The sequence below is a fragment of the Balaenoptera borealis genome (assembly GCF_965194805.1).
Source record: "Balaenoptera borealis genome assembly, chromosome: 5".
Classification (NCBI taxonomy): Eukaryota; Metazoa; Chordata; class Mammalia; order Artiodactyla; family Balaenopteridae; genus Balaenoptera; species Balaenoptera borealis.
Window position 1 is genome coordinate 74246827 of NC_138862.1, and position 13124 is coordinate 74259950.

Here is a 13124-nt window from a genome sequence, read left to right on the forward strand (position 1 = left end):
AATAGCAATTTAAAGTTCTGTATTATTGAAATGTTTGCTGAATGAAGATGTTAAGGCCTTTATACTTCCGTTCTATGCTGAATCAGCATGAGTAAGTTTCAAATTGGGGAAAAAGGAGTAAAGTGGAAAAAAATTCACGTAATTGAAAAAAGCTGATCCAAGTGCCTATCAGTTGTAATTGGAAATTTGCAGGATTGTACTTTTTGTACAGAATGGTTTCCTGGTGATTTTGTGCTTCTTTGAGGTTGAGCCTTTATAATGTTTGGAAAAATGAAATGTGAACCATACTGTGGTATAGATCATGAGTAAAACTAATTTTGTTTTCTTGTAAGCATAATACAATAATCCTGAAGTGATATATGCTGAGTTAGTGAAGAAAAATTATTTTGGAGTTTGTTGTTATAAGAAAAATGAACATATCTGTACTCTATGTGTGACTCCTTAACATACTGAAGATTTAGAAGTATAATTCTCCGGAAAGTTCTTTTGTTCTTCCCTCTTTTTTTTTCCTTCTCTACTCTTCCCTATCCCCCCACCCCTTCTGATCCTAGTTCTTCCTTTCCACTCTGCTGCTCTATTTTGATACTTTTCTGTGCAAATGATTACTTTTTGTTTCAATATGCAACTACAGTATAATCTTTTTGAATATTTTTAATAATCAATTTAAACTCAGCATTGTACTGCCAATAATGCACTTTACTCAACTGTAATGACAATGCCATAAACAGTTGACACCGACTTTGAGTGTGTGCATGCATTGATCACTGCATCACCACGGTTACCTGTCACCTGAAGCAGTAAGGTTTCTTCTATGTTACATCCCAATTTTAACTATGCTAAAATGTGGAAAATACGAGTCTTAGAATTAATGAATCTTTAGATTTCAAAGACCATCTTTTAAATTGCTGATTGAAATGTCAAACAAGTTATTAGGGATTGGATTAATAGCATTACATTTTAGAAGAAATAGTCACTAATTTGCATTAAAATGGAAGAAACGTTCATGTATATATTGCTTAACAAAAACCCTTACCTCTGAAAAGTGTAACTTTTTTAGTTGAAGTATAGTTGATGTACAATATTATATGTTACAGATGTACAATATGGTGATTCAGTATAGTGAGTATACTTCATTTATAGTTATTATAAAATATTGGCTATATTCCCCATGTTACACAATATACCCTTGTAACTTACTTTATACGTAATAATTTGTACCTCTTAATCCCTTACCCCTAAAAGTGTAACTTTTAGTTTGGGGACTTAGGCACAAACAAACAATTTGGTTTATTTATGCAGTTGTTATTAGAACTCTTTTAAAAAATTAATTAATTGATTAATTAATTAATTAATCAATTAATTAATTTGGCTGCGTTGGGTCTTAGTTGCGGCATGCGGGATCTTCGTTGCGGTGCACGGGCTTTTCGTTGTGGCACGTGGGCTCCAGAGCACACGGGCTTAGTAGTTGTGGTTCGCGGGCCTAGTTGCCCTGCGGCATGTGGGATCTTAGTTCCCCGACCAGGGTTGACCAGGGATTGACCAGGGATTGAACCCATGTTCCTTGCATTGGAAGGTGGATTCTTAACCGCTGGACCCTGTTATTAGAACTCTTGATTTGTCAATTCCTATTGTATTAAATGCCCATGGCACACAATTTCTTTTGTGCGTGTTTTAAAATACTCTCATTTGTTTCAGCTAGGCTTGTTTGTTTGTAAGTACCCACTTTCACCCCTAAAGAAAAAAAAAAGCACAAAACTTTTATAGTCTATTTCATAAGTCTAACAGTGCAGAGAGGAATTTGAAGGAACTGTTAGTGGTAACATACATGTATAGGTACATGTGACATGGATTTCTAATTGGGATTGTTGGATCAAAGTATGTAGGAGGTTTAAATTTTTGTATACTGTCAGTTGGCTTTCCAAAAAGCTAGTACAGATGCAGTGTATAAAGGTGCTCTTTTTGTGTGTGTGTGCCAATTTAATAGGCAAATAATGTTTTATCACGTAATTTCATACTTTACCTCACCTTGTTTTTTAATAGGATCATGTGCTCTTTGATTGTTACTGTTTTCCCCCTCCCTGGTTCTACAGCATTGTAAGATTCCTAAATTCTAGTTTCAGATGATTGTGAATTTGTCAGTAATCTTTACAAAGGGAATAATATACCTGCCTGCCTTTCCCTCCCATTATCATATGTTTTATGTTTATTGCCATGTCTTATTTTTCTATTGAGACACATGAAACAGAAGTTCTATTATAGGCAACTCCTACTTTCTCTTATTAGTATTTCCATTGGTACTAAAAAAAAACTATATAAAATTTCTTACCTTTAATCATTCTTGATCAGTGATTGCCTTGCTAAGGTTTGTGAAAACTGTCAGCCTCTTTTCTTACCAATGTTGGAACGTCACCTAGTGGTGAAAGAGTGCAAGAGAAGGCTATATACACAGGCGATACTTGTGTAGCTCAGAAACTTTCATGGTTGGAATAAATCATGAGTTATTGGGTTGGCCAAAAAGTTCGTTCGGGTTTGCCGTAAAATGTTACAGAAAAACCCGAACAAACTTCTTGGCCAACCCAATATTACAACCGTCTCATTTTAGTGGAGAAGTTGAAACCAAGATGGGTGAAGGAACTTGCAAAACAGTTCATGTTGAATTAATTGACATTTAAGAACAAGTTGAAGCTGATTCTTGAGTTGTGTACTCTTTTCATTTGTTTTTGTTTTTGTTTTTTGTATTTTGGGATAAAGTTGTATATCTCCTACTGTTCCTAATATAGTAGTGAACATGGCATATATGCTCACTTAATACTTATAGATGAATTAGTTTGATAAAATAATTTAGAATTTGCTGTTGCTTATGCTGTGTATCACTGGCTAGTACTTTTCCTCAGTGGAGCCAAAATATGGAGGAGACAAAAAAAAAAACAGCTAACTGTAGCTTTCTTGAAATATGCTTGTTAAAGGAGCCTTCAAAATGGCTACTTTACGTTGTCTGGGGTAAAATAACAATAAGAGTGTGATCCAGGCAAAGAGAGTGGAATGGTCTGATAGAGACCATCTGGAGATTCCTACAAGTTCAGGCCCACAGTTGGCCATGTGTGGTAGAATTAGAATCCTGTACATACGCTCAGTCTTCTTTCCTTCCTTTCTTTCTTTAACTATTTAAAAATATTATTGCACATAGATGCTGAAAGCATTCAAAGAACACGAAAGTCTCCCTCATTCCCATCCTGACACACTGTTACCCCTGATAGTTATGTCACCAATTTACAGATATATTCAGCCTTTGGTTGTCTTAGGGGTGGGTGCCAGTTTTCTTTTGAGGCCTTTTTGGTTCTGCCAGTTTTGAATATTCACTCTTTAGGACTGGTCTTATCACAGTGAGCCTTTCTACTACTTTCAGTTGTCTGCTGTAGCATTTTTCATAATAGATGGTAAGATTTTGAAATCAATCTAGCAATTATAATACTTTCATAACTCTCAGTCCTTGAGTATGGAGTTTTAGAAAGTCACATACATGAGGAAGGTTTAGGGGAAGTATAAAAGTTTTAAGATCAAAGTAACTTGAATAAATGAAAAAAATCTCTCATTCATATTAAGTAGACAAACTTAATTAATTATGCAAACTTAATTATGCTGTATATAAATTATATGTTTTACTCATTTCCTTTTTTTATAATGAGAATAAAGCATAGATACCATTTGTGAGTCCAAATGTGCCTTCTCCCAGTTTTTACTGATTAAATACTATACAATTGACTGTAATACTCAAAGCCATTATTTTGTGTAATGATAGTCTTACCACATGGGGTTTCTCTGAATAAATGGGTTGGTTTCTTTGTTTAAATAGCGTATATAATAAAAGTGATAAAAATGTATGCACGTATGTTATAGTGCAGGTTAGGTTATGACTCTTAATGTTCTTGAATTGACCCTAAGACAGAAAATTGCATTATCTTTCCTAATTATAACTTATTTTGTTACAGCTATCACATTGTTTTGTAACTTACAAAAAAAATAATTATACAAAGACTGCATTTTACAAATGTAAATACAGTTTTAGTTTGGTGTATATTGGATACAATGGTCTTCCTTAAGCCTAAACACAGAAACAAAAGCATGTATTATAAGAGAAAGTTCAAGATGGGAAGTGATAAAATGGGTATTGAGTAGAGCTTTGTTAAGATTTAGCTGGTATCCTCGTAAAATTTCCATGTATTCATTAAATTATATTATGTCATTCTTATTGTTAGGAGCTGACTTGAAGTGTTAAGTTTTGCCCTCATAAAGTTGTCACAATTCGGTTACTGTTGTTGGGAGATTGAGAGTTTTTCATTCTTTTTACACAAGTATTTGTATAGATATTAAAATTAAGGTTGGACAGTGAGTAGAGTTAGGATTTTATATTAATAGGGCGCATTTTATTTCAGTTGTAAAGGTAGAACTGCTTTTGAATTGCAGAAGGTCATCTTAATTGCTGTGGATGCTACAAATTTGACAATGAAATAATATTGATTGAAATATTGATGAAATAATACAGAATGCTGGCATTGCTGTTTATACTTCAGAATCTTTAAAACACCCTTTGCTTTGTGGTCCTGAAAGGTGTGTTTATCAAATCTTTATTTAACATGTATAGGTATGTTTAATTCTCAGGAAAAAACCTAGAACTGCAAAATAAAGTGGGATGATTCATTTTGTTTTTCAACAATACAAGGTGGCCCAAAAGTTTTAGTGCAGTTTTAATTTTTAAAACTTAAGAAGTACATGTTCCAAACTTATAAAAAATATCATTTGAGAATTTTTAATACTTATTTAGTTTTGCAAATATTGAATAGTACATTTTTAATTTTAGTTTTTTAACTTCAATCTCCCTGAAGTTGGCAAATACCAACAGAAGTAAAAGATTAAATTAAAAATATTTATTCAGAATTTACTTTGCTTGAGGTTTTACTTGACTGGCAGATCATTCCCTAATTCACCTCATAAAATTACCTACTTTGGAAATCTAAGCACATACATTGAGTATCCTCAAAGAAAACCCTCCACATATAATATTATAATATTGTTACAGCTAATGCGAAACTCAGGTTTGAAGCAAAGATGCCTTAGGTGTGGGGATTCTATGCTTGTTAAGGCCAGCTCATCTTGTTTTAGGAAATGAGATCTGACTCTTAACCCTAGATTTAAGACTATACCTTAAATGGTTCTTAGTAATTACATAATGTGAAAAAATGAGTTAACTTTCACAAAAATTAGCATTAGATTTTGTGTGATTTATTCCTGATAGCTTCACTTTGTCCTGTGCTGCTGTTTTTACTCACACAAAAAAATCAGGTTCATTGTAAATGCAAGGAAGGGTTTGGTTAAGCACAATAGCCTATAAGCTGCTTGCTATTTAGATAACATCAAGGCTCAGTCATGCACCGTGGAATTGGGACTTCAGTATGCTAGCTAGATATGATTTATTCAAGTAATAGGAGCTCTGCAGTGGCAGTCAGATGGCAGAAGGTATATCTTCTGAAAACCCATTTAAAATTGGAGCATTAAAAAATCCTAAATTTTAATGTCTTAGTCATTTTGAAAACAGTTCAAAAAGAACCCAAACAAGTATGTGGCAGAAAGGTGTCATTTGAATGGATTTTTATGCTTAGTTTCATTTTATTTTTGTTATTAAGAGCCGGCTTTTGAAAGCTCTGCTAATATCAACAGTTGGAAGGAATGATGATACAGTGCTATTGGTAAGAAAAATTTCTTTGTTTTTTATGATCTAGAAATTGACTTGATTAAAAAGCACATGCACTCAAGCAAACCACCGGAAGTTGTACTTCTGTAAGTTAAATGGATTTTAGAAGTTTGATATTAATGTTTTAAATATCTAATTGGGTAAATGGTAGAATAGTATTTAATATGTATTTTCATCTTGGTAAGTAATATATTTTGAAATATGTTATATAGATTTTTATCTTCATGATGTCATAAAAATGTTAAGGGCTTTCTATATATGTACATGTTTTTAAAATTTATACATTTATGGTATGTGTATGTTTTAAATGTAAGCTGTTGCAGTTGTCTCACTGGGTTTTACTAAAAGTTTATGTGAAGAGTAAATTCTTAGTAATTTCCTATGAAGTATAATATGTTTATAGAGAATAATAACTGGTGACTTTTAGAGCAACTTTTAATTTGAATTACTTAAATTATTTTTAATATTTCATCTTTGGTAAAATTTGGTAAGACTTAAGAACTTTGCCTTAAAAAGTAAGTTAAATTTCAGAGAAATAACACTTATAAAAAGAGTAATGAGATAATACGGTCAAGAATTGTATTTAGAAAAGTATGAACATAGATTGTTGTAGGCAGTGCACCATGTGTAATGGCTCATTTAAAAATAATTTGAGTATTTTTTTTGCTGTGGTCAGTTTTTACCTGTAGAAGATGAGATGAAAATATAGTTATCTTGGACTAATTTGAACTCTGTCAAGAGATATTTGGGAAAAGATTTTAAATAGTTATGAGCATATGGAATTAAGGAAAACATTGAATTTTAATGGTAGTTCTTTTTCTAAAATTATAAAAAGCATGCTTATTTATCTGCAAATATATTCTACATTGAACACTTAGAATTTACAGAAGTGGGGAAGTACATCTATATTTCTAGACAATGGATGAAAGACAAGAGTGAAGAAGAGTTAGATTCAAAACCCAGGGGTAAGAGTTTATGGATAATACCTGAACATAATAGGTTGAGTCAGTAGATTTGGGACTCAGAGGCAGAGTCCTCAAGATTCATATCCCTTGGTGCCAGGAATGACTCTTCTCTGAAAATTTTCTTTTATTTTCCCTTCAGATGGGTGAATTTTTTTTTTAATTCAAGTATAGTTGATTTACAGTGTTGGGTTAATTTCTGCTGTATAACAAAGTGATTCAATTGTGTATGTATGTATGTGTATATATATATATATATATACACACATTCCTTTTTATATTTTTTCCATTATGGTTTATCACAGGATATTGAATATAGTTCCCTGTGCTATACAGTAGGACCTTGTTTATCCATTCTATATATGATAGTTTGCATCTGCTAATCCCAAACTCCCAATCCATCCCTCCTGCACACCCCCTCCCCCTTGGCAACCACAAGTCCATTCACTGTGTCTCTGAATCTGTTTCATAGATAAGTTCATTTGTGCCATATTTTAGCAAATGGATGGCTTTTATTTATTTAAGAAAACTTTTCCATTATGGACAATTTATACATATTAAAGAGTAGAAAGATGAGTATAATGAACTCTCATGGACCATCACTCAGCTTTTTTTTTTCCTTTTTTAATTTTAATTTTTTTTCATCACTCAGCTTTTAAGTCAGCTTTAGCAGTTATCAACTCACAGCCATCCCCTGATTGATAAAGATTTTTTGTTTGTTTGTTTTTTGTTTTTTTTTTTTAATTTTTTTTTACACGTTCCCATATCTCCTCCCTCCCGCATCTCCCTCCCTCCCGCATCTCCCTCCCTCCCACCCTCCTCATCCCACCCCGCCAGGCGGTCACAAAGCACCGAGCTGATCTCCCTGTGCTATGTGGCTGCTTCCCACTAGCTATCTATTTTACATTTGGTATTGTATATATGTCCATGACACTCTCTCACCCTGTCACATCTCACCCCTCCCCCTCCCCATATCCTCAAGTCCATTCTTTAGTATGTCTGTGTCTTTATTCCCATCTTGCCACTAGGTTCTTCTTTTTTTTTTTTTTAAGTTTTAAGTTTTTTTATTGGGAAGTAAGTTCAGACCTGCAGAAAAGTTGGTTTGTTTGTGTAAAGTTGTTTGTTGGTTCCTTGATTATTCTTCTGATATCTGCATAATCTGTAGTGATGTCTCCTGTTCTATTCCTGATATTGATAATTTGTGCCCCCGCCCTTTGAGTTTAACTAGAAATGATCAATTTTATTAATGTCAAAGAACCAGATTTTGGTTTCATTGATTTTTTCCATCATTTTTCTGTTTTTTAAAATTTCATTTATTTCTTCTCTGAATTTTAGTCTTTCCCTTAAGTGCCTACACTGGGTATAACTTGCTGTTCTTTTTCTACTTTCTTAAGAGCATTATAAGAGTGTACTTTCATTTCTCCATGTTCTTTGTGCTGTTGCTATGTATAGTTACCCACTTAGTTACCATTTCTGGTGCTCATCAGTCCTGTGTGGAGATCCTTATTACCACTGGTTATGTTTTTTTCCCCCATCTGAGGAATTCCCTTAACAGTTTTTTTTTTTTTTAAATAGTGTAGGTTCTCTGCTGGTGAATTTTTCCCAGCTTTTGGGTCTGAAAAAGACTTTTATTTCACCTTTGATTTGGGAAGATATTTTTGCTGGGTATAGAATTCTCGGAATAGTTTCTTTTTCTCAGTACTTCAGAGATGTTGCCCTGCTGTCTTTTCACCTGCATTGTTTTTAGCAAGAAATTTAATGTCATTTTTATTTATTTTCCCTTGTATGTGACATGTCTTTTTTCTCTGGCTCCTTTCAAGATATATATATATGTATATATATACACACACATATATATACATATACACATATATACATGTATATATGTGTGTGTGTGTGTGTGTGTGTGTGTATATATATATATATATATATATATATATATATATATATATAAAACCCACTTTTCATCATGGGTTTTGATGGTGGTATGCCTTTGTTTAATTTCTTATGTTCTTTGGTTAGTGTTAGTTGGACTTCTTGGATCCGTGGGCTTATAGTTTTTCATCTAATCTGGAAATTTTGGGGCCAGTATAGCATTACATATTTTTTGTTCCCTCCTGCCTTACATGTATATCAGGGTGCTTGAGATTGTCACACAGCTTACTGATGCTGTTATGCTAGCTTTTTTTCCCCTCTAGTCTTTTTCTCTCCATTTTTTATTTTGTATATTTCTATTACTATATCTTCAAGTTCATTGATTTTTTTGTGTGTAATATTGAATCTGCTGTTAATCCCATCTAGTGTATTTTTCATGGACCTTGTTTATCCATTCTATATATGATAGTTTGCATCATATATAGTTAGACATTGTACTTTTTATTTTATGTTCGATTTGGTTCTTTTTTATATTTTTCATGTCTCTGCTTCACATGATCAATCTTTCCTCTTGCTTTTTGAACATATGAAATATAGTTGCAGCAGTTATTTTAATGTCCTTGTTTGCCAGTTCTATTATCTCTGTCAGTTCTAGGTCCTCTTCTGTCCATTGATTTTTCTCATTGTGGGTCGTATTTTCTTGCTTCTTTGCAAGCCTGTTAAGTTTTAATTGGATATCAGACATTGTAACTGGATATTTTGTATTCCTATAAATTTCCTTGGACTGTGTTCTGTGAAGCAGTTAAGTTACTTGGAAACAATTTTATTCTTTCAAATCTTAAAAGTTTTGTTAGGCAGGATCAGAGTAGCTTTTAGTTTCGGGTTAATTTGAACCCACTACTGAAGCAAAACCCTCTGAGTACTCCTCCTGATTTCATGCAGCTAATGAAGTTTTACACTGTGATTGGTGGCAACAGGTACTCTTCCCAGCCCTGTGTGAGCCCTGATGCACTTTTCCCCTTAAACCTTTTGGGTGGATTTTCCCCTGGTCTTGGTAGTTTCCTCACACACAAGTGCTGATCAGTATTCAGCTGAAGACTCGAGAAGGGACCACTTTGCAGATTTTCAGTGTTCCTTCTCTGTACATATCTCTTCTCTGGTAATCTGCCCTGCAAACCCAGTCACTTTGGTGCCTCCCCAGACTCTCAGCTTCATCTCTTCAACTCAGGAAGATTGCTGGGTTCCCCCTGGGTTTCCTGTCCTACACTTTTTTTTTTTTTTTGCATCCTGTAAATTATTCAGTTTGTAAACTGGGACAATCGTAGAGCTCACCCATTTTTGTATCAGTTTCTTTCATTGACGTCCAGTTCCTTGAAGACTATATAGTTTTATATATTTTATTCATTTTGTTGTTTTAGTTAGGAGGGCTAGTCTTGGTTGGAAGCAGAAGTCTCTCCATTTAAGAATTTGAAGAGGTTCCTCCCCTCGAGAAACATATTTTAGGTGGTGGTGGGAAATGGGGATCAGAATTATATGTTTTGGTTGTTAAAAATGACTCTGGTGAATCCTGAGTGATGATCCTGAGACACAGTCCAGAACTTACGGAAGAACCACGGATTAAAGGTTAAGAACCGCAGACTGGATTCTTTAGTGGGGACAGTGTCAGGGCAGAGTTCCTTTGCCTTATTACCCTTTGAAGGTAGGCATGTACACATTTGAAACCTTGCAGGATTGGAATAAACCTTACAGGTTCAGGCAACAACAGCTGATCTTTTCTACAGGGAAAGAGGTTGGACTTGCTAATTCTCCCCAAAGTCTATAGCAGCAGGTGTATAGCCCTTGAGAATAACTGCTGCCTCAAGTTGTATTGGTTTGATGAAACAGTCTTACAATGGTGGGATGACTCTAGTACTATACTTTTCAGGGCTGTAACAGTACCCTAGACTGAGAAGAAATTGTTACTAAATTGCCTAAAAGGTTTTGTATGATAATGTGTCTTGTTTTCCTCTGAGAAACAAGATACCTCTGAGGCTTCTTTTCCAAGATGGCACTGAGTCCAATATATTGTGTGTGTGTGTTTGTTTGTAATCAAACTCTTGCATTTTATTTCTGTGGAAAGCCCTGACTCTACCTAGCCCTAACGCCGTCTTCAGAGCTACCAGAAGGTAGAGAAACTTTGAGTGCCCATTCAGGAGGCATCAATATTTTTTATTGGTCATTTTGTTGATGACATAAATCAGGAAATTTCAGTAGTCTTATGGGGGGGGGATTAACTTGAAATCCTGCAGTTGGTTTTACTTTGCTATTAATTCATATCATGTAAACATTACATGTGGCTATTGCTGTCTTAGCACAAATTCTTTATCAGGTCATTCATTCAGCAAGTATTTTTTGAGTGCCTACCATGTGTCAGGCTTGTGCTATACACCATATAGATGAGTGGAGGTATGGCATCTGGAATGAGGGAGGTAATATTCCCACTGTGTTCTGCAGAGTTCAGCCTAGTCTAAAGCAGTGGCTCTCAAACTCTTTGGACTCAGGGCTCAGACCCTTTTACATTCTTGAAAACTATTGTGAACCCTAAGGAGCTTTTGTGTATGTGTGTTATACCTGTTATCGCCACATTAGTTTTTATAGATCTTTAAGAATATTAATTTAATAGAACAGTAATAGATACTACATGTTAAGTAACATATTTTCCAAAAATATATATAGTTTCCAGAAGCAAAAAAAAAAAAACGAGAAAACTGACATTGTTTTACATTTTGCAACTCTCTTTAATGTGTGGCTGAATGTCTAATATTTGAAGTTAATCTGTTTTTTAATACAGGAAAAAAATTTTTGTCAGTGGGCTCAATGAATTTTTTCCTACACAAGCATTATGGGTAGTCAGGGACAATAAGATTGCTCAGTGGACTTGGAATCAGAATGAGATAGTTAGTTGAGTGGTCTCCAATAGAGGTACACCTGCCTTAGAGATTAACCCAGCAATTGCCATACATGTGATAGGTGCTCAGTAGATGAGTCTGGGGAATGAAAAAGGAAGAGTCTGCACTAATAGTTTCTCTCAGAATTTAAATGACTTTGTAGCAAGGCTAGTGCTAGTATAAATTAATTAATGAAGTTTTGTGATAGTAGTAAGCCAGGCAGTTTCAAGAACTGGCACACCATTGAAAATGTCATGAGAATCAGCACTTTAGTGACTACTTAAATATCAGTTAAACTTGTATCAAAACAAGAAATCTGGTAGTATGAAGTTACTATCAGATATAGTCTACCAAGATACAAAATAATGTTCTAATATTTGTTCCTCTTTCCCTCAGTTATCTTCAATTGTTCTGAAGCACAAGACCTTTCCAAACGCTGTAGATATGGACAAAGAAGAAAGAAAGACTATCAACCAGGGACAAGAAGATGAAATGGTAACCAGCTTTTATAATACACTTATAAAGTGTGAAGAATTGATATTTCTAGGGAAGTAGAAAAGGATATTAAAAAAAAATGCTAAACTAAAATACAGTAAAACAACAGCTAAATCAGTGTGCTGTCTTCCTTCTGTGTTTTTGAGTTGGGATTATGTAACACCTCTGGTTCCAGTATAGTTCCTGTTTCACTTGTGAACTGTTAAAACTTAAAGGAAAGAGATATGTTTTTTCATTTGATAATTTAAGAAGTTACATTAGCTAATGCTTAAATCTATCCCAAATACAAAATTTCTAATTTTCCATTTATAAAAAATGTTTAAAGTCAGCTTAATAAAACTCAAGTCTTTGTTGGTGGTATGTGGGGGGAAAGATAGGGTTGTCACTTTGAAATTTACCTCTCATGTCACTTGATGTGTAATCACTGTGTCCATGCAGGAGATTTATGGCTATAATTTGTGTCGCTGGAAGCTTGCCATAGTTTCTCTCGGAGTGGTGTGTACTGGCGGCTTTCTTCTCCTGCTCCTCTATTGGATGCCCGAGTGGCGGGTAAAGGCAACCTGTATTAGAGCTGCAGTTAAGGACTGTGAAGTGGTGCTGCTGAGGACTACTGTAAGTCCACGTGTTTACTTATAGCTGATTATTTGAGGAGTAAAATAATGTCTTTGTGTGTATTCAAAATAAAATACGAAGAGAACATCACTGCTAGGATACAATGAGGAATACTAATCCTAGTATTTCTAAAGCATCTGTGTTTGAAGTGACTATTATCCCAGTGATTAGACTTTAAAGGAATCTTAAAAATGATCACATCTATCCTTTTTTATAGTTCTTGAGGCACTGAGAGATTGGATCAATGGTTGGTGTATCGAGGTCACTTGACAGGACTGTATCCCAGATCTCTTCTACTCTGCGATGCTGTTGCACCCTAGGATTTGTTTTAAAATCCTAATTGGAAGCATTTTATAAGAAGCTTTAGTATCTAGTCTCAGTATATAGTTGGATAAATTAGGAAATTATGATCTTTTATGAGATCCTCTCAGTGAAGTATGACATAAAATGGTGAGCAGTTGAAAGCACTTCATGTTTGAATTTATGCATCTTTGTGAAATGGTT

The 13124-nt window shown here is 34.3% G+C and overlaps 1 protein-coding gene across 13 annotated transcripts in view; it reads left to right on the forward strand.

Annotated features, from left to right (window-relative positions):
- The window catches only part of ATP13A3 (ATPase 13A3), a 79484-nt gene that overhangs the window by 11319 nt on the left and 55041 nt on the right, over positions 1 to 13124 (forward strand). For 8 of the 13 annotated variants that reach the window (XM_082393113.1, XR_014244975.1, XR_014244976.1 and 5 more), the window contains 3 exons: positions 5682 to 5744; positions 11910 to 12008; positions 12447 to 12620. In XM_082393113.1, the coding sequence (XP_082249239.1) occupies positions 11958 to 12008; positions 12447 to 12620 (225 nt within the window). In that variant the 5' untranslated portion in view covers positions 5682 to 5744; positions 11910 to 11957. Of the gene's footprint in view, positions 1 to 4433; positions 4609 to 5681; positions 5745 to 5777; positions 5836 to 11909; positions 12009 to 12446; positions 12621 to 13124 lie in introns of those variants that run through there. The other 5 variants (XM_082393110.1, XM_082393117.1, XM_082393114.1 and 2 more) reach the window with 3 other exon arrangements.